At 46.0% G+C, this 27,005-nt stretch overlaps 1 protein-coding gene across 1 annotated transcript in view; it reads right to left on the bottom strand.

The window, feature by feature from the left end:
• CNTNAP2 (contactin associated protein-like 2) overlaps positions 1 to 27,005 on the bottom strand; it is a 1,206,610-nt gene that overhangs the window by 58,146 nt on the left and 1,121,459 nt on the right. The window contains exons 19-20 of the mRNA XM_006887275.1: positions 26,663 to 26,896; positions 14,678 to 14,811 (exon numbers count right to left, since the gene is read on the bottom strand). Coding sequence (XP_006887337.1) covers positions 14,678 to 14,811; positions 26,663 to 26,896 — 368 coding nt within the window. The remainder of the gene's footprint in view (positions 1 to 14,677; positions 14,812 to 26,662; positions 26,897 to 27,005) is intronic.

Below are 27,005 nucleotides of genomic sequence, written 5' to 3'. Positions count from 1 at the left end.
GGGGACAAGGTGAGAAGCTGCACTGCCACCTGCCTGCAGGGGGTTTGGATCCATTAGGATTCCCTTGGAGAATGACAGGCAATCTATACCCACGCCATTCACAGTCTCTGAAAACCTGCTGAAGGGTCAGTTATGAGTTGGTTCTAGCTAGAAGACACATGTCAAGTAAGAAATTCCTCAAAGTAGTAAAAAAATAAAATTAACATTCAAACATTGATCTACTCTATCTAGTCTAGAACTCCACCTACTGGAAAATCAGTGAATGATATTTTATTTTTTTTAATGCAAATCAATATAAAAGAAAAACATATTTTTAAATTTCTTTTTAATATTCATTGTTGCAGTTTTCTCCCTCTCCCTTGCCCCACCCCTCCCCCCATCTTCTTTGCAATGCACCTCTTGTTCTGGACCTTTGTCTCACATACGGTGCTTAGTCATATATTCCTTCTAGACAGTTCTCCCCCACATCTCCTCCAAGAGTGCTGGTTGCAGGTTGGGATTGTGAAGCTCTGTCTCACATACTCTGGTCATGTTGGTAGGAGGAACCAGTCCTTGGAGAAGGACATTGCACCTGGAAAGTGGACGGCCATCGTGCGAGAGGAAGACCCTCTGCCGGGTGGATCGAGACAGTAGCACCACAATGGACCAGCGGGTGACAGGGACCATCAGCACGGTGCAGGACAGCGCAAGGGTCAGAGGTGGTGTTTATTGGGGTTGTAGTCAACTCGAGGCACCTAACAATAACAACAACAACTGTACAAGATCTATATAAACATCTGTAAAATCCATGGTCCAAATACTAAAAATGGTTTAAAAGAATCTGGTTAGAAAAATTTAGGACTTTTTGTTTTCTATATATGAGTTACATAGGAGAATTTAGAAGACAGTTATGTAATATTAAGATCAACCTCAAACAGTTATCTAGTGAAAAATTTCCTTTTGACACAAAGCATACAAAAGAAATAACACGCATATGACTTTTCTATGCAAACCAATATAAAAGAAAATAAAAGCTCCTGAGTTCTAAGCAGCCTTTTTAAAATGAGGACAGATATGCAAATGGAGTCACACACAGAGACTCCATCTATAAATTAAGGAACAGCCCGCACAGGATCAGAAGGGCTCGGGGAGGACCTGACCCAGCGCTGACAGAGAAAACGTAACTGACCAGGTCAGGGGATGGATGCTCCCAGAGAGGGGAGGTTGCAACCTCCTGGTGGTCCTGTGTGCAATTTAGAACAATGACAGCAGGAACCAGGGATATTCCAAGGGTTTGGCCCAAGTACCTCGCAGGACGAGTGACTATTAACATGTTGGGAAGATTTCATGTGGAGCAAATTTTAGAGAAGACGGGAGATCAGATTCGGATACACTGAATTGAGGGGTGTGTTTATTGGCACCCGATGGAGACGTTAATACTGAGTTTGTATGAGTCTGCGGCTCAGGAAGAGGGGTGGGTTGAGGTAATAATTCAAGAGGTTTGGTGTGTAAGTACCACATGAGCTCCCCACGGGAGTGAGTGGAAACACCGATGAGGGGGGATCAAAGAGTCCTGCAGTATGCTCATTGTAGAACAGCACAAAGGACAGCAGCAGAGGCAGCCAGCCGAGTGAGCAGAAGAGAGACGACCCCAGAGGGGTGCCCTGCAAGTGCAGGATGACTGTTCCAAATGCTGTCTATAAGCCAAGTAATGTGAGAGTGGAAACGGGGCCCCAGGTTTTGTTGATGATGATCTTGGTGAGCACGGCTTTGCGGGAGCAGGGGGCCAAAAGAGAGGCTGCAAGAGAATGTTCAGAGTAAGACGTGTCATCAGGAAAGACCGCTGGCAGGGCAGGACATCACTAAAGGAGAGGGTTGGTGGGAACAAAGCAGGCCCTTCATAATGGACGGACACAGCAGATACAACGAACTCAAAGACCAGGTTTCACAGACCAGGGCTCTGTGAGTCAGAGCTGATCTGAGGATACCTAATGAAAAATAAGAGAAAATGGGGGTGAGGGTGCTCCCAAGGCACACATCTGCCGAAGGAATAGGGTTTAGAAGAGGTGGGGGAGCCTCATAGTGCTTGCCTCCAAAGAGCACTCTGGCTGCACCCTTTGCAAGATGTATGGTTATTCTTTTGTCAGTCCATGGGATGCTCAACTCAACACTCTTCTCCAACACCTCAGCTCAAAGGCATCGACTCTTCTGTCATCCTTAATCATTGACCAGGTCTCAGATGCATAGCAAGTGACCGGAAAGACCATGGTCTGAATCAGATGCACCTTAGTCCTTGAACTGCTATCATTACTTCTCAATAATTTGAAGAGGTCCCTAACTGCAGACTTTCCCAGCGCAGTTTGCCTCCTGATTTCCTGACTGCTGGTACCAAGGGTGTTAATTGTGGATCCAAGTAAGATGACGTTCACAGTTTCAGTCTTTGCTCCATCCATCATGATGTTGCCATTGGTCTAGTGATAAGAATCTTTGTCTTCTTGACATTGAAATACAATCCATATTGAAGGCTATATTCTTTGATCCTCTCCAACAAGTGCTTCAAGTTCTCATCACTTTCAGCAAGCAAGGTCGTGTCATCTGCATAACACAGGTTACTGACGAGTTTCCCTCTGATCCTGATGCCACACTCCTCTTCATACAACTCAGCTTCTTGAATAATTTGTTCAGCATACAGATTAAATAGGTATGGAGAGAGAATACAACCCTGACACACTCTTTCCTAATTTTAAACCAAGTAGTGTTCCCTTGCTCTGTTTGCACAACAGCCTCTTGGTCTAGGTATAGATTTCACATGAGCCAATTAAGTGCTCTGGAACTCCCATTCTTCATGTCATCTGCAACTTGTTATGATCCACAAAGTCAGATGCATTTGCATAGTCAATAAAGCACAAATAGACATTCTTCTGGTATTCTCTACTTTCATCCAGGATCCACCTGATATCAGCAATGATATCCCTGGTGCCACAGATTCTTCTAAATCCTACTTGAACTTCTGGTATTCCCTATCTATGTACTATTCTAGCTGTCCTTGAATTATTTTGCTTGCACATGATATTAATGATATTGTTCGATAGTTTCCACATTCAGTAGGATCACCTTTCTTGTGAATGGGAATATGGATATCTTGCAATCCATTGGCCAGACAGCTGTCCTCCAAGTTTCCTGGCATAGACGGGTGAGCGCATCCACAGCTGCATCTGTTTATTGAAACAAGTCAATTGGTATCTTGTTGATTCCTGGGGCCTTATTTTTTGCCAGTGCCTTCCATGCAGTTTCCACTTCCTCCTTCATTATTATTGACTCCTTTTGGTACATTGATTCTGTGTATTCTTCTCCATCTTCTTTTGATGCTTTCTGGTCATTAAATATATTGCCCAGAGCATCTTTCAATATTTTGACTCAAGGTTTATAATTGTTTTTCAGTTCTCTCAGCTTGAGAAATGCAGAGCGAGTTCTTTCTTTTTTATTCTCTAATTCTAGCTCTCTGCACATTCAGTTAAAATACTCGCCCCACCCCCCATCTGCCCTTTGAAATCTCCTGTTCAGCTCTTATAATTCATCATGTTTCCCCTTGTTTTGGCTTATTGATGCTCTACTACAATTTTTAGAATCTCTTCTGACATCTATTTCAGTTTTTTCTTTCTCCTCTGACTTTGTGATGACATTTTGCTTTTTTCATGGATGATATTCTGGGTAGCGTCTCATAGCTCATCTGGTCTTTGATCATCGGTATTAAGTGTTTCAAACCCATTCTTAAAATTACCTTGAAATTAAGATGGAATAGATTCAAGATCATGTCTGGATTCTTGTGGACTTATTTTAATTTACTTTGGCCTCAATTTGAACTTGCACACAAGTAATTGATGGTCTGACCCATAGTCCACCCCTAGCTTAGTTTTGACTGACAATATTGAGCTTCTCCAATAATTTCTTCCACATATTGATTCCTATGCAGCCCATCAGGTGAGGTCCATGTATAAAGTTGTAATTTGTATCTTTTAAATAAAGGTATTTGCAATGAATAAATCATTGAAAATACAAAATTAAATAATTCATTTCCAGCCTCATTCCTATCACTAAGACCATATTTCCCAAATATTATTCCTTCTTCACTGTTTCCCACTTTTGCATTCCAGTCACTAATTATCATTAATGCATCTTGACTGCTTGTTCCATCAGTTTTGGACTGCAAGATTTGGTAAAAATGTTCAATTTCCTTCTCTTTGGCTCTTACTATAGGAGTGCATACTGATTAACAGTTGTATTAATGGGCATTCCTTGTGTGAGTATGGATAATATTCTATCACAACATTCACTCTTCTTCAGTTTCTCTTTCCCCGCATAGTACACCGTACGATCATCTGATTCAAAGTGGTCAAAGCTGGTCCATCTCATTTCACTAATGCCTAGAATGTACATGTTCATGTATTTCATTTTTCACAATTTCTAGTTTTCCAACATTCAAGCTACATGTACTCCATGTTTTAATTATTAAGCAATTCTTGGCATTATTTTTCTTCATTTTGACTGACTTCCAATTTGGGCTGTACCACTACTACTATAATTTATCCATGTGCCTTTACGATTCATAAGGTTTTCAGAGGCCTGTTATTTAAGAAGTGAATGGCCAATTCAGCTTCCTACTCTGTCTTAATCTGGAAGCTCTACTAAAACCTGTCCACCATGTAACCATTGTGACATTTGACATACCAGTGGCATAATTTTCAACATCACAGCAAGCCAGAAGTTATCTCAGTTCAGTAAACTGACAGACAAGTGCTGTACCAATTAGAAAATGTTCCCCCCCTCCCCAAACACAACAAACTGACAATTTAGTTTTTAACTCTTTCAGTAAATTAGTCTTCAACCCAGGCCGAAGGCCCAGCCAACTTTTAATCAACCAACTTTTAAAAGAAAGCCTTTGACTGCTGCTGGGAGTGACCCAACAGACAGCACAGAGAGGGGACAAAGGCTGGGAGGAGAAACGAGGGCTTCCTGGCTTTAGTGAGGACCCTCCAGCAAAGTTAATGGTTTTCACTTCTCTGAATTTATGTAAATTTATTTATGTAAATAAATACATATTTATTTTAGAAAAAACCACAAAAATTGGTTTTTGGAGAAGTGAAGATACCTCAAACAGGGTGATAGCAAGCAGGGGCTGGTGGGACAGGGCTAGCGTTTCTCATCTGGGTCACACACTGGACTCAAGTTCAAGGTTGTCCATTCTGGTCCCAACTTTGTTCTAAGTATCATGTTCCTATAAAGTTTGCAATTTACATTCTAGTTTTCTAGAAATAAACTACAGAGATTTTTCAGGCCAAGAGTGTCTATGTTACTGCCTTTTAATATGCTGGTTTTCATATTTAAAGGAGTCTGACTTTGTTTCTTTAGCTGAAGTTAATCTATTTCTTTTTCAATCACATCAGAAAAAGAATAATTTAAAAAAGTCTTTTCATTTTATGTGGTTGAAAAGTTTACATTTCTATTGATTTTGACCAATATATGAAAGTTCTTGATGTTTTAAAAAGACCCACAGCTCATTATGCACCATCCATCCAGGAACTTCTAAGGAGCAGAAAAGATCTGAATACTTTCCAAAGGACCAGCTCAGTGGAGTGGTGATTCCACCTAGGTGACATTTCCCTTGTTAGGTCCATCTGAGACCTCACTGAGGCCTTCCCAGGTGCCTACTCAGTGGCTGAACTGAGAGGTGTGCAGATGAAGGAAAAAGTCCTGGCTGTGCCTTGAATTTGACTGGAGCCTCTGTGTGCCGAAGCAGATTCCATACCCACACGTTTCATGCATGATCTTCACTGGTTGTGAAGTAATGCCAGAAGTCAGGACTCAGCTGTGAGGGCATGGCAGAACCACACCTGAGCCAATTCCACTGGACATTCTGTCCTCTGATTCTGACACCTGAGTCTGATTGGTGACCACTAGAGGGTGAGCTGGCGTGAGTATGGCTCTGTCCAGTATGCCTCTCACCAGTGTGGTCTGCAGTGTGAGGTCCAGTAAGTATACTGACCCTCAAGAGACAGTCCAATCCTATGTGAGGGGGCTTGCTTATGACCACCTGGGATGGGACCAGCCTTCTGCCCACAGTACTAGAAGCAGCTTTGAGAAGTCCATCTCTCTGCAGTGTGGAGAGCTGTACTGGTCAGTGACATAAGACCAGTGTCCAGGAGCCTTAGCTTCTCTTTAGAGATTGTTTAGGTTGCAATGTGTTTGGGGGTTGAATGAGTCCCCTATTATGCAGACACATGAGCTTGGGCATCTGGAGATGTCCCGAGTCAGACCAGGGCCATCAGCTGCTCCCCACCCTCTGTGGGGCTGGGTCAGTCTTGGAGGATGGGGCTGAGCTTTCTCTGGCTTGAGGTATATCCGTTACTTGGAATGAAGCCGCTTCAGAAATAGACACTTGGGTATGCTGACACGCTCATTACACCACGTCCCTGATGGTTCCAGTCAGCATTTGAAAGCCTCCTTCCTATGTTCTCAGGACGGTGTCCAGGAGTCACAGCAGATCAAACACTGTGTCCCTGCAGGAAATGTGGATGACAGTGCTTCCCATGAAAACCCAGTCACCAGAGCTGTCTCCCAGGGAGCTGATTCTCAGATCTGAGTCTCTGCTGCCTTTGAGCTTGTGCCTCAGTGGGCATCTGGTGCGGGTTGGGTGAGCCTGACGGCTAAAGTAGTGTGCTAACTTGGTTCTCCATGATTCTCTGGTTAGGCAGTTGTGGTGTAATCACTCCCATAATGGAATTATTGACATTATGTCAAAAGCTCTTCTCCTCATGATAAGATTCACTCTGAGCAGCCAATCAGTTGAAAGGGAGTTTCCTTGGAGGGTGTGGCCGGTGTCCATTAGATATGGACGCTTGGCGAAACTCTCTTTTTCTTCTATATCTGCATCCTGTATCTGGCTTGTCACCATCTGACCTCTGGCTCTATGGACCTGAGCCAGCAGCCTGCCATGCTACCCACTCAGGTCTGTCAGCTGTGGACAGCAGAAGCCCGTCATCTGCCCTGCCCCCGTACCCACAGAAGTCAGGGGAAGGGAGCCTAGTCTGCGTCAGTCTCTCTCTGTCTTTCCCTTGACACCCTGCTCCCACCACTGGCTTTGCTTCTCAGAGAACCCAGCCTGAGAGTGACTCACGGCCACACCTCTGAAGCACCTGCACATCAAGCATGGGGATGTGGCTGAGCCACAAGTCTGAGTGACAGGGTCTCACCCTTGAAGACCGTGCTGGCCACGCCTGACCCTGTTTACTTGCTTTTTAGTAGGAAAAGGGATTAATGGAGAAGGAAGGACAGGAGCTAGTGTTTTACGGAGCCACATTCTGCACTAGATGCTTTTGGTATATTTTCACCAAAAACATGCAAACCTTGATGGAACACATGACCTCATTTGTGTTTTATAGAAAAAGAGACCAAGCTGTGCAGAGAATGGAGCTGTTTAGTTAGGAGCCTGGAGGAAGGCCCTCTTCCTTTCTTCATCTCAGCAAACAAGCTGCTGCAGGGATGACTCTGCGTCAGGATGCTTCTTGCATGCCAGCCGATCTGTGCCCACTGCCTTTCAGGAGAGGACGGCTAGGCCTTTCTCTTGAGTCACCTCTGGGTGGATGTGAGCCTCCGACCTTTCTGCTTAGTCCTCGAGTGTGCACTCGTTTGTACACCCGGGGATACACCTCTCCATTCAATGGTCCAGGCGTAGGGTCTCTGGTCAGACTTTGAAGCCACTCTCAGAAGGGCCCCTTCTTTGTGGGTGGTGTCATCAGTTAGTCTGGCAGTGCTCTCCTGTCGGTTAGTCCGGCAGTGCTCTCCTGTCACTCTCTTTCTCTTGGTCACAGGTTGGGAGGAGCCAGCCCTGAGGTATCTGCTGGTGGAGGGTTTGGTGGGCTGGTTCCCAGGACCTGAGGAAACCCCCATCTAAAGTGCAGACATCTTTCTCTCTTGGGTTACAGACTCACGTTTGCCCACCCCTGTGAGTTAGCATGCTGGTGTCTATCTGGTCTTCATCTTCTTTCAAGTACAGGTTCTCCTTGGGATTGTTCCCTGGAGCTGAATTCCGTTTTCATGGTGGTGAGCAGCCTGTGGAGGATGTTGACGGCTGCCTGGTTTTATCCAAGTCCAGTTTGAGGAACGATTGGCATCTGGAACGTCCTCACTTCATGGTGAGCTGGGTAGTGGATGAATAAGAGGTGAAGTGAATTAGACACCCTTGTGTTCTAGAAACTCTGGTGGTGCACAGCATAAAGCTTGTGGCTGCTAACCACGAGGTTTGTGGCTTGAACCCAGAAAGATGAGATAATCTGCTTCCATAGAGACTTAAAGCCTTGGAGACCCTGTGGGAAATGGTACTGACCCTCAGGTCACTAAGAGTTAGAACTGAGTCAAGGGTCATGGGCTCTGGTGCCAAATTCTGACTGGTTTCAAACATAATAATGTAAGTAACTCAGTGCCATTGAGTCATTTCCAAATAATAATAATAAATGACCCCACTGAGTTTCTGAGGCCGTGAGTCTGAAAGGGAACAGACTGCCCCCTTTGTCCCGTAGCCACTGGTATGTTAGAACCAGTGGAGATGGGCAGCCTTTTGGTTGGCAGAGCAGCATGCCAAAGACTCTGCCACCGGCGGACATGAAGAAGTTAAAGAAAGTCTCGTTAATGTGAGCGCCGTCTTTTTCAGTCAACTCTTCCTCGCACGCCTCCACTGCTCTCCTGGGAGGATGCCGTCCATGGAAAGGGAGCAGCTTAGCAGTAGGATCCTTGCTTCCCTGTGGGAGGCAGGTGGATGCATGTGGGTTGCTTGGATTCTGAGTGGATCTCAGTGGGCTTCCAGGTGAAGATGGACTAGGCAGACAGCCCTGGTGATCTACGCCAGAGAGGGAGCCAGTGAAAGCCTCTAGGGTCATGGAGTCTGACCCACAGTGGTGACGGAGCACGGCTGGGAAGATTTCTTTCTGCTGTGTATGGACTTACCATGAGTCACGGCTCTAGACAACAGTCAGCATCCCAACAACAACCATCCTCCAACCAAGCAAGGGGCGCTTTGAGTTGAAACCCAGGAGCCCATATGGCGATGCTGGCTGGGAAAGGCCTCTGAGGCTCTGCACAGAACCGAATGATGAAAACTTAGTACAATAGAGCTATAGGTGCACAGCCCAACCTACACGTAGATGAGGCATAGCAAGAGTCATGAAACCATGAGGGTTCTGATGTGCATCTAACTGTGAATAAGGTTCTCTGCACACGGGGACCATGGAAACCACACTGTGACTCATCAACAAACCAAATTAGTGGATTAAACTGCCAAGTTGGCATTGACCTGTCGCTGACTCTCGCTCGGGTTTATGAGCCTATAAATCACCCAGGAAGTGATTACCCATCTTACTCCCAGGGGAAGATGGAGGCTCCCAATAAACAGAGTCCCTTCTCTTCCCTTTTTCACATCTATGGATCAAACCACGACGACACAAGACATGAACGAGATATGACGTGTGTTCTCCATGAAGCTGGAGAGGGTGGTCAGTCTCCATCCCGTGGGAGGAGGGCAGTGACACACATGCTCAGGGGGTCCCAGCAGGGAGAGCAGGGTGGGAGGAAGAGGCTGGAAGCCCAAAGGGCTCACCCCACCCCTCCTCTCACCCCCTTGGCCAGGACTCCTGCAGTGTCCAACCACAAAGGGAGTTTGATATCCAAAGGGGACAAAAAAGGATTAGCCAAAGGGAAGAAATCAATGCAATTTCAAGAGCAAAACCTTTGGCTGTGTTTGTCCTGAAGAGGTCCATGCTTCCCAACAGTGCAATTTCCTTTAATAAGTGCCAGACAACCCCGAATATTAAAATTTCAGGAGTGTTTACATCTATATGCTTTTCAGTATGTTCTTTATTGGCAGAGAGATCAAGGGCAATGAAGCCACATGTTTTTGAATGATTCATCAGAGCTTCAGCATCTCATTTCAGTCCTAGCTCCACTGAGAGGGAAGGAGGCTAAGATGGAGAGACAGGAGGCCACACTCCTCTTGTTACTTGAAGAGCCGGGGCTGTTGCTGGAGCGTGGAGCTTGTGGTGGGAAATGGCCTGGAGGCTGGACCTCTCAGATCTTGCTCTCTAAAACAGTCAGGGTTTCCAGGTTCCAGGAGTGGCACCGGCTTGTCTCTCATCCACGTTGTTTCCCATTGCACTGAGCTTTTCTGAAGCTTGGTATCTAAAAAATGAATATGCTTTTCCACAAACCTCATTAGGCTCTGAATCCCGCTGCTTGTTAGCTCCGTGCCCTGTGCATCTTAAACACTTTATGCCCCTAGCATTATGAAACCGAGATTGTACTGCTGACACTTTTCTAACGATACCTGCAGAAGCTGTGCCGAGGCAGTTTCTGCACTGATTTCACAGCCTGTGTGAGGAGAGCGCTGTATTGTGAGGAAGCCCCTGTACCATAAGGCAGTTCTTACTGGGAGGAGGTCCTCCATGGTGAGAGGAACCCTCCAATACGAGAGACAGTTCTTCACTAGGAGGGATGTTCTCCAACACGATGAGGGTCTCCTTGGTGAAGAGAGTCCTTCATTGTGAGGGTCAGCTATTGTGAGGAAGGGTCCTCCATCACAGAGAAGGTTCTCCATTGTGAGGAAAGTCTTTTGCTATAAGGAGCTTACTCCTTGTTAAAATGAGTCCATCCCCTTTAAGAGTTAAAGGAGGGGCCTCCATCATGATAAGGAGAGACCTCCATTATGAGGAGGGTCCATCATGATAAGGAGGGGCTTCCACCATCAGGAGAGTCCTCCACTGCACCTGAGAAGACCATAATTTGTGGCCAGTTAAAGCCTGTTATAGTAAGGTACTAAGGGATGTGTGTAGGAATTGGGCAGGCTTGGATTTGGACCACCAGGCTATCTTTTGAAGAGTTCTCTATATCTATTCTCTCTCTGTGAAATTGAGGCAAAGGAATTTATATATTAGAACTATTATTATGGGCAGTACTGCATGTTGGACATCAAGCAAAAGGACCACAATGTCATACAATCAAGACGTACTGATTGTCTTTACCACCACAACTAGCATAATTACTGCTATTGTTACTATCTCTACAACTACTCTAACTACTACTAGTGTTATTACTATTTAGTACTACCACCATTGTTATTATGACCATAACCAGCACTATTAAGCTTGTCCAACGAAAGCTGTTGTTACAACTACTACAACTGCTTTAACTACTATAACTGTTATTCCCACAGTTACTACTAGTATTCCCATTAGGACCACACAACCACTGCAACTACTACTACTGTTGTTACAACTACTGTTACAGTCTGCCAGTACCTGGTGGGCATGCCTGCACTTAGAAAGCTGTGCGGCCTGAGTGAGTAGGCCCTGGGCTTGGTGTGAATTGACGTTGTTATGGACATTCTTCTAAGTGGTACAGCACTGGTCTGTCTCTTTGCTGTACTGAAGTAACTTGGGGTTGCTGTGATGCTCAACACTGTACCAGAGGTGTGTCAAACACCATAATGGTTACCATCATGGACAGTGTTAGGTGGAGCTGCCACATTGATTCCGGTTTGGAAGGAGGAGTGGCATCCACTTCCTAAACCACATGCCTGCGGAAACTATGAACATGGAGAAATGATGATAGTCACAAGGTTCAGGTCTTTTTGTTCATGGGGTTACTATGAGTCGCACTCAACTCAATGGCACTTAACAACAACAACATTACTATTTCTACCACTGTTGTCACAAATGCTACCCCTACTGTTATGCACAGGGTAATTATATAAGACAGGAGTGAAATATAAATGAGAGGAATGACTTTAAAAACAGAAATTTATTCCACAGTAATGTGGAAAGCCAGCTTCAACTCCTAACACTCTATGTACAGTGGTATGGAACCCTTCTAGGTCCTGTTCTGGCCTCACGACAGCTGTGCATGACCCACTACTGCGGCCACCATGTCAGTCCATCTTGTTAAAGGTTTTCCGCTTTTGTATTAATTTCTGCTTTACTAAGCAGTGAATGTCTTCATTGATATCATAATTCAAATGCCATATTGTGGTCTTCTTTATTCATGCCCAGCTTTCACATGCACATGTTGTTGTTGTTAGGTGCCGCCGAATTGAATATGACCCTACTGACCCTATGAACAACAGATCTGAACTTTATCCTATCCTGTGCCATCCTCACACTTCCCAACACACTAGAGACCAGTACAGCAGTCACTGTGTCAATACACCCAGTCGGTAGTCTTCCTCTCCTCTGTCGACCCTTCACCCTTCCCAGTATCATGTCCCTCTCCCATGAACAGCCCTCCTAGCAACACGCCCAAAGTATGTGATGCAAAACCTCACCATTCTTGCCTTCAAAGAGCACTCTGGCTGCACCCTCTCTAAGACATATTTGTTTGTTATTTTGGCCGCCCATGGGATGTTCAGTACTCTTCTCCAACACCACAGCTCAAAGGCAACAATTCTTCTTCCATCATCTTTATTCATTGTCCATCTCTCAAAATCATAGCAAATGATTGGGAATACCATGGCCTGAATTAGACACACTTTAGTCCTCAAACTGACATCATTGTTGTTGTTGTTGATTGCCATCAAGTCAAGGTTGACTTATAGTGACTCTATGAACAAAAGACCTAATGCCTTTCCATAGCTATTGCTGTTTCTCCAGGTTCATAGAGTTTCCAGAGGCATGTGGTTTAGGAAGTGGATGCCACTCGTGCTCCCCAACCTGTTTTACAACTGGGAGCGCCACCAAACATTGTCTACAATGGGAAACCCATTATGGTATTTGATATCCCCATGGCACAAGGTTCAGCATCACTGCAAACCCAGGTTAATTCATACAGCACATTGACAAAGAGTGATGTGCAAAGTGGAAGAATGTTCCTCCAGATATAACAGCACTAGTCTCATTCAGCAGTGGTTAAGTGTCGTTGAGTCGAATATGACTCAGAGTAAGCTTTGCACAAAAGACCAGAACTCTGTTCTATAATTAACATAATTTCTGTACTTTCATAAGAGAGTTTGTAGGGTTTCTAGAGGCATCTAGCTTAGGAAGTGGATGCCACTCCTGCTTCCCAACATGAATCAATCTGGAAGCTCACCCAACTATTGTACATAACGGCTAACCATTATGGTGTTTGACATGATTATGGAGTAGTGTTCAGCATCACAGCAACTCCAAGTTGTTCAGTACAGCAAATAGACAAATGATTGCTGTGCCTTTTAAAGAATATTCTTCTAAAGGTTCAGGCCAGCCCAGAGACCCATCGCCTTATCATCAATTTTAAAGCCACTCCCTCGAGCAGGGCTCCACCCTTACCCTACTCCTCAATAATTTGGAGAGGTCCTTAACTGCAGATTTTCCCAGTGGAATGCATCTCTTTATTTCCTGACGGCTGGCACCAAGGGTGTTAATTGTGGATCCAAGTAAGATGAAGTTGTTGACAGTTTCAATCTCTTCTCCATCAATCATGATGTTGCCTATTGTACAATGCAATATGGCACTACTTTTTTTGACTGCTACATTCATAGGTATTGATTGTATTTCCAAGTAAAAGGAAACCTTTGACATCATCCACCTTTACTGTGTTTATCATGTTACTTATTGGCCTAGTAGTGAAGATTTTTGTTTACTTTACATGGAATCTTTTCTGTTGGATTCCATTCTTTTTCTCAAATGGGCACAAATATGAATCTCTTCCAGTCGGTTGGCCCAGGTATAGTGAGCACATCCAGGACTGCATCTGTTTGCTGAAATACATCAATTTCTGTCCCATCAGTTTCTGGATCTTTATTTTTTGTCAGTGCCTTCAGTCCAGGTTGGACTTCTTCCATCGTTACCACTGGTTCTTGATCATGTGCTATACACTGAAGACACACAATAACAACAACATACCCGTGGATATGATCTCAGTGGGGAACAGCAGGCACCTCTGCTATGTTAGTGAGGCTGTATCACTGTATGCCGTGTCTGAAACCCAATCATTTCTGATATATAAGAAGAACAGAGAAAGCCTAGAAGGTGGACACCAGGAGGGACTTCTGAGGAAGCAAGAACACGAAGCTACAGAAGCTGAGACAGGAATCTGTCCGAGTCACACAAAAAGCCTTCCTCTAGGACGAGCTTCCTGAATTGAGAAGCTCCTGTTCACCAAAGCCCCCAGTGGCAGCCCTTCTGTTCTGAGACAGGCCCTCGGGCAGTGTATCTGGGGAAGAAGGAACTGAAGCGAGGACGGCAGGGGAGGGAAGAGCAGAGGGCTGTCCTGTTGGAACATTGGAACTGCTAATTGTATCGTCACCAGCCATGGAAGCAAGAGTCAAGAGACCAACTGACATACTGCATATGGCCAAAGTGCTGCCCAGGACGTCACTTTGAAGACACTAATTTCACAGGGACCACTCCACACAGTGTTTCCAAGCTCGTTTGAATTCCCCAGATTGTAGTTCTTCTCCTGGAACTTCCATTTCCTATAGCATTCTCTGGATCTCTGTCATGGTGGTTTATCACCACCAGGGATGACCGAATAGGCAAGGGACTCACTGGCTGAATGTGCTGGGCTCTGTAACCCATTCGTGCCACCATGCTGGTGAAATAAAGCCCTATGCCACCCCTCACCCTTCCCACCCACACCGTCAGCCCCACCCAGGACCCATGCTGTGCACCCAGCCGCCCACCTGTAGCACCAACGTCCTCTCCCGCCGGGTGATGTTCAGGCTGTGTGGCTGCCCGTTGGCCATGTTCCTGTGGTCAAGGTTGATGTTGTAGGGGTCTCGGGTGCCGCCCAGGTTGTACCGAATCTGCAAGTTTCCTGTGGGGAAGACGAGAGATTGGTGACGAGCTCATGCAGAGCCTTATTCCGATGCTCCCAGCTCCCCAGATGTTTCTGCCGAGCCCCCTCCTCCTGAGTGTCCACTGCCGCCCCCTTCTGCACTTGGTTTCGCCCCTGTGAAGCGGGACAGGCACCTCTGGCTCACGTGGGTTCACAGCCCACCCACAAGGAGCCATGAGTGGAGGACACAGCTAGTTGTGTGCTTGGTGTGGAGGGGGAAGAACACAGTCTGCACTGGACAGGGAAGAGGCACCCACAGAGTGCTTTGAGGTGGACCAGAAATGACGTGCAGGGAGGCTCCCCACAAAGTGTGATATGATAGAATTGGGGTACAGGGCATCCTCCTAGGGTGCTGTGGGATAGAGCAGAACTCAGACTCAAGGCCCTGGAAACTCTCTCACAGGCTGGGAGCTCCAGCCACCCAACGTCAAGGTTGACTGCACCAAGAGGAGGCTGTTCTTCCCCGCCTGAAATTTTAAAGCCTTCCAACCTGAGAGAGGGGCTGTAATGGCTTCATGTGAGGCCAACCTGAATGCAGGCGGTTTGAGTCCAGCAGCTGCTGCTCAGGAGAGACAGGCAATCTCCTCCCACGGCAACTTAGGGCCTTTGAAAACTTGCTGGAGGCCCGGCTGAGTTAGTTCCCCTCAAGGGCACAGAACAGCCAACCCCTGAGGGACTCAGCACCAGCACTGAACAACCAGGCAATGCTCCCTGCTGAGCAGAGGCTTTCCAATGGCATGTTAACACAGAAGTCTTAGTTGGACACTCTGGTGAAACCGGTCCACCAGGGGTGAACCTGCTGATGTTTGAAGACTGGTAGCATAGCTTCTGGTATCACGGGAATCTGCAAACCACCGTGATTTGGCTCCTGAGCAGTGGATTTTGCCCTTAGCATTCTCAGAGCTTGAAATTCACCTTCAGTTCCTTCAGTCTGGTAAGTGCTCGGTGCTCCTTTCCAACTGGTTTTCTAACTCCAGATCTTTGCACATTCCATTTTCTCTTACCATGCTTTCCCAAGCTGCCCTAAGTCGGCTCCACTCCTTTACGCCATCGTTTCTCCCATTTGGTTTAGCTATGCTGACATTCTGTAGCAAGTTTCTGAGTCTCTTCCAACATTTGTCTTGGTATTTTTCCTTTGGTGTGGTGTGTAGAAGTTAACAGGTATCTGTTGAATGAATGTATAGATGGCCTCCCTTCTGTTTCCTGCCCGGTGTTTGCATACGTCCACTTGCAGCTGCACGCAGGATAATGATCTGACCACATTCTCAGTAGAACCCTGATGCCCCCTGTGACTAGATTCTCCTGTCACCTTACTTCCAGAACGGTGGGTCATCTCCCACTGTTCATTCTCAGAAACTTTGGGCTTGGTCTCTGGATTACACTGAGGTGTTTCTACCACAGGATCTTTGGACGTGTGGGCACTCTTCTTGAGATGCTTCTCACCCCACCCCTTATCATCTCACCCAAGTGACATAAAATAATTTCTAGTTTGTGGTGAGATAGATCATCATGCAATTTGGAAACAAGCTTATTGCACTTCTTCTCTCCTTTGATCCTATCTGGTCCTTTGGCATCAGAGAAGCCTGGGCTCTTTTACGCCCTGCAGTCATATCAATTCACCAGTTCTCCCCTGTCTCCCTGGAGCATACACTTGGGCCCATGCCAGGCACTGCTGGACCGGCTGCCCTGAGGTCTCACCAGGCTGGCTGGCTGGCTACTTGTGTAGAGTCCACTTCCAATACCAACACTTGTCCCTGTCCCCTAGGAAGCCTGGCCTGTAGACCAAAGATAAGCCAGAGGTGGGCCTGCCTTTGATGCCTTCAGACTGATGAATGGGGATTATGCAAATGGGTCATTCCCTCTGTCCAGATGTCCAGTCCCTGTTTGCTCCCAGAGCTAAAAAGTCCAGTTCTACGTTGTTGCCATTGCTGCCTTCTCTTTTCTGGCTTTTTTGGACACAGGACATATGATTGAAAATTTCTCTAACTGCTTCATTTAACGGCAAAAGAGATAATTTGCTGTAAAGAAAAAAAATAAGTTGGAACTTGAAATTTATATATAGTGGGTATCAATAAATTGTAATGGGCATATTCTTAAATAATTAATTTAAAGGACTTATTTGTTCTTTCCAGAAAACAGTGACAGAAACCACTACATGGTGGTAAGCAGAATCTGAACATTTGCTCATTAATGTAAAATGTTTTATGTAATGTAATATGTCAGAACTTGTTCCCATCTTGTGTGCCCTGTTCCTCCTGGGAGAATGAGAGCAGAGTCTCTGTGATTGACCATGGCAAATCAAACAAGGAGCCCAACAGACAGATGTCCTCCTGGCCATTGCCAGAGCTGTCGGCACACTCACTATGCACCTGGGGAGGCAAGAGGTGGTGGGCTGGGAGCGTCCCTCTCATTTAGAAGACAGGACACAATCATCATGAAGACAGAGAACAACAGTGCACCCAGTGCCAAATGGACAGCACTGGGACAGGCGGGTGCATGGACGACACTGGGACGGGCTGGTGCCAGGGCATTTCCGGGGGAGGGAAGGAGCTGGGAGGAAGTGAGACCCAGTGGGTGGGTTGAGAGAGAGGAGGTGGTGATACCGAGGGTGAAAAGTCCCAGAGGCCTGTGAAGGGAGTTTCCTGGAAGGAAGAGGACGGAATACAGAATTTGCTGGAAGTGCTCCGTCAGTCTGAGGCTTTGGAGAGGAAAGGCACTAACACACAGCGATTATTCAGGTGATTTACAGGTGTAACCCCTGAACTTTCACAGCACTGAGACAGGACACATTGCTCTGCAGGAGAGGAAATGGTCAACCCAGTACGCAGAGTTGCAAATGGCAGAGGCAAGGTCCGTCTTAGACAGCACAACTCTACGTCCACGCTCTAACCACAGGCTCTGCTGGCTGATGGGCCTGGCTGGAGGGCTTCAGGATAAGGACTCATTCCTAGTTCCTGGGGGCACCACTAAAGGCTTGGTAGTGATGGAAGGACAGTCCCTTGCATGTTGTGGTTGATGTTGTTATGTGCCGTCAAGTCGCCTGTGACTTACAGTGACCCTATGTACAATAGCCCTAAACCCTGTTCTATCCTGTGCCAATCTCACTGTCTCCGACATACCCATCCCGATTACCCCAGTCACTGAATCAATCCACCTCATAGAGGGCCTTCCCCTCCTGCGCTGTCCCTCCACCCTCCTAGGCATGACGTCGCTCTCCAACGATTGGTCCCTCCTTACAACATGTCCAAAGTATGTCAGACAAAGCTTCAAAATCCTTACCTCCAATGAGCAGCATGGTTTAACCCTCTATAGAACAAACCGGTTCATTTTCTTAGCAGTCCATGATACCTTCAATACTCTCTTCCAACACCACAGCTCAAAGGCATCAATTCTCCTTCTATCATCCCTAGTCATTGTCCAGCTCTCTGAAACATAGCAAGTGATTGCAAAGACCATGGACTGTATCAGGAGCACCTTAGTCTCCAGACTGACATTGTTGCTCTTCAGTTCTTTGGAGAGGTCTCTAACAGTCGACTGTCCCATCACAATACGTCTTTTGATATCCTTGCTGTTAATGCCAAGAGTATTGACTGTGGAGTCAAGCAAATTAAAGCTGTTAACAGTCTCAATCTCTTCACCATTCATCATGATGCTGCCAATTTGGCCTGGTGGTAAGAATCTTTGTTTTCCTGATATTGAGCTTCCATCTGTACTGAAGGCTACATACAGTGCTTGACCTTCTACAGCAAGTGCTTCAGGTCCTCCTCAGTTTCAGCAAGCAGGGTTGTATCATCTGCATAACAGACTGTTGATGAATTTTCCTCCAATCCTAATGCCACATTTCTCCTCATACAGCCCAGCCTCCCAGATAACCTGTTCTGCATATAGGTTGAAAAGGTATGGAGACAGGACACATCTCTGGCATACATCCTTCCCAATTTTGAACCATGCAGTGTTTTCTTGCTCTGTTCTGACAACTGCCTCCTGGTCCAAGCATAGGTTTCTCATTAGCGTGATCAGGTGTTCTGGGATTCCCATTCTTCTCAGAGTCAGCCACAGTTTTTATGATCCACGCAGTCAAATGCCTTTGCATAGTCAATGAAACACAGATAGACATTCCTCTGGTATTCCCTGCTTTCAGCCAAGATTCATCTAACATTAGCTACAATATCCCTATTACCACAATCCCTTCTAAACCCAGCCTGGACTTCTGGCAGTTTTCTGTTGATGTGCTGTTCTAGTCATTTTGGGCTAATCTTCAGCAGAATCTTGCTTGCATGTGATATTAATATGTTCAATAGTTTCCACACTCTGTTGGGTCACCCTTCTTTGGAATGGGAACAAATATGGATCTCTTCCAGTCAGTTGGCCAGATGGTTGTCCTCCAGATTTCTTGACACAACTTGGTGAGCACATCTAGGGTAGCATCTGTTAGTTAAAATATGTCAATTGGTGTGCCATCAATTCCTGGGGCCTTATTTTTGGCCAATTTTTTCAAAGCAGCTTGAACTTCTTCCTTGAATGTAGGGAGTCAGTTAAGGGGAAGCCAAGTAAAATAAGAGACAGGATAGAGCTTCTTAGCTTCCCTCATAAACAACAGGGGTGCTAGCGCTGGCTCCTCTCAAATGTCAGCAGCCTGTGGAAGGTGAGTGTGATAAGGTCACCCTGGTGGCCTTAAAACATGTTGTATCTGTCCATACCATAACTTTCCATCAAGCGGTGACTCGAATGGTATTGGGAAACACTAGATCAGAAGTTGGCTCTGGACTCAGCATGGAATCCGAGGAAAGTACTTGAGAGCAGCCCTAGGAAACTCACACACATCCTTTCCCACCCCTCTCCCTGATTCCATGCACACTTCCAGTGCTTCCCATTCCATATGTACTTCCCATCCCCCCATTTCTGATTCCATTTGTCCATCTGTCCTCCTCCCTGATTCCATATGCACATCCATTTCCACCCCTTCTTCCTGAGGAGTCTACGTCCTTTCCTGCCTCTTACTTCCTGATTCCACTACTGTCCTTATTGGAAAGTTGACCTGGCTCTGGAAACACCTGACACATGTACAAGAGGAAACACCACTCAAGAGGAAAAGTCCCCTTGAGCTGCCAACAGGTTTATAGTAGATTCATGTGATTACACGTTTTCTGTACATGTTTTTCCAGAACTACACTGATATTTTCCATCAAGGCTGTTCTTGAGCTTTTTGTTTTGTTTTGCATTAGATATAAAATTTCCCATGCCAATAACTATAATAAATAAAGATTATTCTTAGAAATAACATCATATTTCATATCACAGTGACTATCTTCTACTATTTTACTAAGGATGGGGAGTTCTGAAGGTAAAGTTCATAACTAGCTGTTACTGTTAAAGCCTTTATATTTCTGGAAGTTTGAATTCACCAGCAACTCTGAGGGAATGATGGACAGAGTTTGACCACTAATCTGCACAGCCCTGGACACCCAGTGAAGGTCTAGGGTTTAACAGGATTGTAGTGAGTTTGAGTTTCGGATTTTTTTTTTACTAAGGTTAGATTTTAGGTCCTTTCATAGTTTCATTTTTGTAAGTAATACTAGGATGTGTTATCATTCAGAACAAGGCCAGAAACTAGCTGTTGTTGTTGTTGTTGTTATGTGCCGTCGAGTCGTTTCCGACTCATAGCGACCCTACGCACAACAGCTCTAAACCCTGCTCTATCCTGCGCCAACCGCACCGCCTCTGACACACCCATCCCGATTACCCCAGTCACCGAATCAATCCATCTCATAGAGGGTCTTCCCCTCCTGCGCTGTCCCTCCACCCTCCCAAGCATGATGTCCCTCTCTAAGGACCCGTCCCTCCTGGCAACATGTCCAAAGTATGTCAGACGAAGCCCCAGAATCCTTGCCTCCAAGGAGCAGCTTGGTTTAATCCTCTCCAAGATGAATCTGTTTGTTTTCCTGGCAGTTCATGGTACATTCAGTACTCTTCTCCAGCACCACAGCTCAAAAGCATCCACTCTCCTTCTGTCCTCCCTAGTCATTGTCCAACTTTCTGATGCATAACAAGCGATTGCAAATACCATGACCTGTATCAGGCGCACCTTAGTCTCCAGAGAGACACTGTTGCTCCTGAGTACCTTTGAGAGGTCCCTAACAGCAGACTTTCCCATCACGATACGCTTTTTGATTTCCTGACTGCTGGTGCCAAGAGTGTTGACTGTGGAGCCGAGCAAACTGAAGCTGTGAACAATCTCAATCTCTTCGTCATCCATCCTGACGCTGCTAATTGGTCCAGTGGTGAGAATCTTTGTCTTCTTGACGTTGAGCCTTAGTCCATACTGAAGGCTGCAGTCCTTGACCCTTCGCAGCAAGTGCATGAGGTCCTCCTCAGTTTCAGCAAGCAAGGTTGTGTCATCTGCATAATGGAGATTGTTAATAGATCTTCCACCAATCCTGATGCCACAATTCTCCTCATAGAGCCCCGCCTCTCGGATAATCTGCTCTGCATACATGTTGAAAAGGTATGGAGACAGGATGCATACCTGGCGTACACCCTTCCCAATTTTGAACCATGCAGTGTTACCCTGCTCTGTTCTGACTACTGCCTCTTGGTCCAAGTATAGGTTTCGTATTAGCACAATTAAATGTTCTGGGATTCCCATTCTTCTCAGAGTCAGCCACAGTTTGTTATGATCCACACAGTCAAATGCCTTTGCATAATCAATGAAACACAGATAGACATTCTTCTGGCATTCCCTGCTTTCAGCCAAGATCGATCTAACATCAGCAACGATATCCCTAGTACCACGACCCCTTCTAAACCCAGCCTGGACTTCCGGCAGTTCTTTGCTGATGTGCTGTTCTAATAGTTTTTGGATGATCTTCAGTAGAATCTTGCTTGCATGTGAAATCAATGACACTGTTCTGTAGTTTCCACACTCAGGTCACCTTTCTTCGGAATGGGAACAAATATAGATCTCTTCCAGTCAGTTGGCCAAGTGGTTGTTCTCCAGATTTCTTGGCACAACTTGGTGAGCACATCCAGGGCAACATCTGTTATCTGGAATACTTCAATTGGTATACCATCTGTTCCTGGGGCCTTATTTTTTGCTATTTCCTTCAAAGCAGCTTGAACTTCTTCCTTCATCACCATAGGCTCTTGCTCATATGTGGAGAAAGAAAATCAGCTGCTCATATGCAAGTTCTGATTGAAGTGGATGAAAACAAACCCTCTGAGAGCCAAAGCAAAATCCTGAGTATACCTCATCTGAGTTCAGAGATGGTCACAGGAAGAGCTTTGACATGTTGAAAATTAACCACCAGATGGGTTGTGGGATAACATCAAAGATACCATGAATGAAGAAACCAGAAGGTCACTGAAAAGACAGAAGAAAATGAAAAGACCAAAAATGGATGCCCAAAGAGCTCTGTTGTCAAGGATCTCTCCAAAGTACTAAAGAACAATGATGCCACTTTAAAGATTAAGGTGCAACTGATCCAAGCCATAGGTTTTTCAATTGCTTCCTATGCATCTGAAAATTGGACAGTGAATAAGGATGACTGAAGAAGAATCAATTCCCTTGACTTGTGGAACTGAAGAAGAGTACCGCAGACTGCCAAAAGAACAAACAGGTCTATCTTGGAAAAAGTGCAACCAAGAAACTCCTTAGAGGCAAGGATGGTGAAATTTTGTCTCATTTACTTTTGATATGTTTCCAAAGGTCAGAGAAAGAGAGGAAGACTCTCTACAAAACAGATTGATATCGTGATTCTAGCAATGCATTGAAGCCTATCAGAGAGCATGTTGTGAGGACGGCATAGGGTAGGGTAAGGTCAGACCTGTTGTTGTCCATTGTGTTGCCATGAGTCAAAGGTGACAACACCACCACCACCACCACGAAACTCTGAAACTTGCTCCTAATGAAAGTGGGTGGAAGCAGGGAGTAAAGAAAACAGCTGAACAGAAGATTTCAAAGGATGACTCAATAAGACAGAGTAAAGCATTAAAATCAAATGTACAGAGACCTGCAGTTAGAAGACCCAAAGAGAAGGACTTTCTCATCATTTCTTAAGATGAAAGAATTGAAGGGAAAAATCAGCCTTCAGTTGCAATATTTTAAGATTCTACAGACAGAAAATTGAAAATGCTGGAGGATCAAAGAAAGATGGCAGAATCGAGAGTTCTGCCCCAGAAAGAACAGTGAGTGTTCAACCATCTCAGGAGGCAGCATGTAATCAGGCAATGACAAGGGGAGAAGGCCAACCTGCTGTGGGAAGCACGTCCATGGACCAAGAAACAGCAGCTGTCCAGACAGAGCAAGAGGAGGACACTGCGTGGTTCAAAACCGGGAGAGGGTGCATCAGGCTGTCCTGTCTCCACAGTTGTTCACGCTGTATGCTGAGAAAATCATCTGAAGAGCTGGACTCTGAGGAAGAATGTGGCTTTAGGACTGGAGGAAGTCTCATCAACAACGCGAGTTATGCAACAACCTTGCTTCTGAGAGTGATGAGGACTTGAAACACTTACTGATGAGCTCAAACATTTCAGTATAGACTATATCTCCACATCAAAATACCTTCATAAAAAGACCAGTAAACAATATCATGGTAAGTAGAGAAAATATTGAACTTGTCAGAGATTTCATTTTATTTGGATCCACATTCAACGTCCACGGAAGCCACAGCCAAGAAATGAAACAGCCCATTGCACTGAGCAAACCTGCTGGGAGTAAAGTCCCTCTGAGGACCGACCCGAATCATCATGTGCTCAGTGATCTTACAAGTATGTGAAAGTTGTGCCACAAATAAAGATCAAAGGACTGACGTCTTTGAATTATGGTATGAGCGAGGAACAGTAAGTATATCATGGATTGCCAGAAGAGAAAATCAATTTGTCTCGTAAACATACAGCCAGAAGCCAGAATGCTCCTTAGAAGGGAGGATGGCTGGACTCAGCTCACATGCTGTGGATATGTTATCGGAGGGACCAGTACCTGGAGAAGGCCATCATGACTGCGAAGTAGGAGGTAACAAAAAGAGGAAGACGTGCAACAAAATGAACTGACACAGTGGGGACAGCGAGAGGCTGAAACATGGCAGTGGGTGTGGATGTGGGTGTGCTGTTTTGCAGAGTCCCTGAGGTGGAGTGGACTCAGGGGCACCTATTGACAACAACACATGAGGGACGGAGCGTCTAGTGGACATGGCTAGTGCATTTAGCTGCTCACTAGAAGGCTGGGGGTTTGTCCCACACAAGTTGACGTGGAGGAGAAGTCGGGCTAACAACAGCCACTGGAGATCCCACAAGCACAGCTGTGCTCCCCCCAACACGAGGCTCAGGCACTGGAGTGGACGTGATGCCCGCTGGCTGACTGTCCCAGGGATACAGCTGTGTATACAGAATTCTGAGGATATTCAGGAAAATGTCTGTTACGGCTTGAATTATGTCTCCTCTACACCTATGGTTCAATCCCATTTAGGAATTAGTTTTGTGTTAAGTTATTGAAGTAGGATCAGTGGAAGGTGTATTTTTAAAAAATTTTGCTTTATTTACAAGTTTCACTTAAGTATCTCTAATGGTGAGAAAATTGGAGTCAAATACATACATTCGTATGTAGCTTAAAATACAGATGCCAGTAATTAAAAGTAATTAAAACTTTTCCAAGTAAATATCTGATGAGAAACATTGGAAGGTGTGTTTTGAGTCAGTTTCTCACAAGAGATAAAAGGAGAGAGGAACATAAAGCTGACCAGGATCTTTCTCAGGGTGTGCACGTGCACACCCCACACCCCCAGTGACTCCCCTGGACCTGGAGCCCAGACTGTGGATGTCCAGCTGCCAACCCCAGGCAAAACCACGTTTGTTTGTTAAAGTCATCTGCAGGTGATGTTTTTTTAACAGTACTAGTTAACTAAGATGATGTTTTTTATTTTTCATTAAAGTTTGATGTCTGAATTGTGTTGGTGCCGGAGATGGAGTACATCGTGGATTGTCACCACCAACAAGTCTGTCTTGGAGGAAGTGTAAGCACCTTGAGGTTGTTAGGTGCCGTCGAGTCACCTGCGACTCATAGTGACCCTGTGTATAACATCTCTGATACCCGCTCTATCCTGAGCCAACCTACTGTCTCTGACACTCCTACTCCCACTACTGCAGTCACTGAATCAATCCATCTCATCTGAGGTCTTCTTCTCCTGTGCTGTTCCTCCACCCTCTCAAGCATGATGTCCCTCTCCAAGGACTAGTCCCTCCTTACAACACAACCTCAACTATGTCAGATGGAGTTTCAGAATCCTTGCCTCCAAGGAACAGCCTGGTCTCACCCTCTCCAGGATGAACCTGTTTGTTCTCCTAGCAGTCCATGATATGTTCAATACTCTTCTCCAACACCACAGCTCAAAGGCATCAATTTTCCTTCTATCATCCCTAGCCATTGTCGATTTTTCTGATGCATAACAAGTGATTTAGAAGACCATGGGCCTAGATCACGCGCACCTTAGTCTCCAAGCTGATATTGTTGCTCTTCAGCAGGCTTTCCCAATGCAATTAGTATTTTGGTTTCCTGGATGCTGGTACCAAGAGTGTTGATTGTGAAGCTGAACAGGCTGAAGCTGTTAACAATCTCAGTCTCTTCACTGTCTACCATGATGCTGAGGTAAGGAGGTGGAACTGGGCCTCCATCCTTGGGCATGTTGTCAGAAGGGGCCAGTCTTTGGAAAAAGACGTCATGCTGGGAAGGTGAGGATCAGAGAAAGAGAGGAAGAGCCGTAAGCGGATGGACTGATGGTGACTGTAACAATGGGCTCAAGGACAGCAGCGTCGGTGTGGACATCGCCGGCCAGGCAGGGCTGTGCGTGGGGTCACTGAATCGCAGCAGTCTCTGTGACATCTAAGAAGAGTGACTTGTTCTGTAGGAAAGTTACTAATGCTTATAAAGTTATGTTTACTACTCCAAATCTCATCTCTTAGTTTAGAAGTGAATCTAATTGTTTGATACAAACAAAAAGTACTAATTACAGGTAAAAATTACCAGAAGTACAGCCAAACCAGCCGGTGCGGAGTTGTTCCGTCTCCCGCAGGCCCCGGTGAGAGAGGCCTGTGCACCACAGACTTCGTGTGACCCTTCCCAAGCAGCTCAGCAGGCCTTCTTCAGAGGTGCCTCTGGGGGGCTTGAACAGACAGCCTTTAGGTTTGTAGCTAAGGCTGCGTAGCCAGCTGTGCCACTTAGAACCCCTGAATGGTAAATCCTCTCGGTCTCTTCATCGCTCTGGCTCGTAGCGACCCTGCATGGGGTTCCTGAGACAAATTGTTTTTTACTGTAATTTGAGTGAAGTTTATGAAGAAAATAGTTTTTCCATTCCAGCATCCACACACCATTTGTTTAACGGCCTTAATGGCAACATCCTCAATGTGACCGAACTCTTCATGCTTCCTCTCTGTGATTCCAGTTTCCACGAATCCTTTCATCCTAGCCTTTCTTGTCTACTGGGTTTTGTTCCCGGGCAAGGGATGCCTTTTTGCCTTTACGTGGCTGCTACTCTAAGGAGAGCACGTCAGCACTGTAATGGGAGGAGACCATTCCATTCTTCTCCCTCAGCATGGCTGATGGATTTGAACCGCCGACCTTTTGGTTAACAGCCAATACATACAACCATAATATACTTCACCACCCAGCTCCCTCCATCGTAATCACAAAGCCCAGGCCTGAGGTCCTGCTGTGAACTCGGGGACTCTGACAACGCTTTGGTGACTCACTGTCCCCACGGCCTCCTCAGCGTTCCCCCAACCCTGTGTGGGGATTGGGACGGACCTCGAGTGACCCTCGCTCTGCGCGCACGTGCCTCACCGGTGGGTGCCAGCAGCACGGCCAGGAAGTCGGGGGTGTGCGAGCTGACATACAGCAGGATGCAGGGTGCCTTGGAGGTGCTGAAGCTGAAGCTGAGCTGCTCCTGGGCCAGGTCGGGTGCCAGGTTCTGCGGGTCAGTCCCCTCGGCCCTGCCTGGGGACTCCCGGGTGCTGGTCCCTGCGGCCTGGAAGTTGTACCGGAGCCACATGCCCTCCTCAAAAAATGCGCCGACATCTGTGGGAACAAGGAGAGACAGGCTGCTGTGAGACAGGCTCAGAACAGATGCTGGCCCTGTGTCCATGTGAGGGAACAGTGTGGGGTGAATCACCCTCCTGGAAAGTGA

Source organism: Elephantulus edwardii, unplaced genomic scaffold, assembly GCF_000299155.1.
Source record: "Elephantulus edwardii isolate Elephantulus edwardi_28Jun2011 unplaced genomic scaffold, EleEdw1.0 scaffold00055, whole genome shotgun sequence".
Taxonomy (NCBI): Eukaryota; Metazoa; Chordata; class Mammalia; order Macroscelidea; family Macroscelididae; genus Elephantulus; species Elephantulus edwardii.
This window is presented reverse-complemented; position numbering and strand designations above follow the sequence as displayed.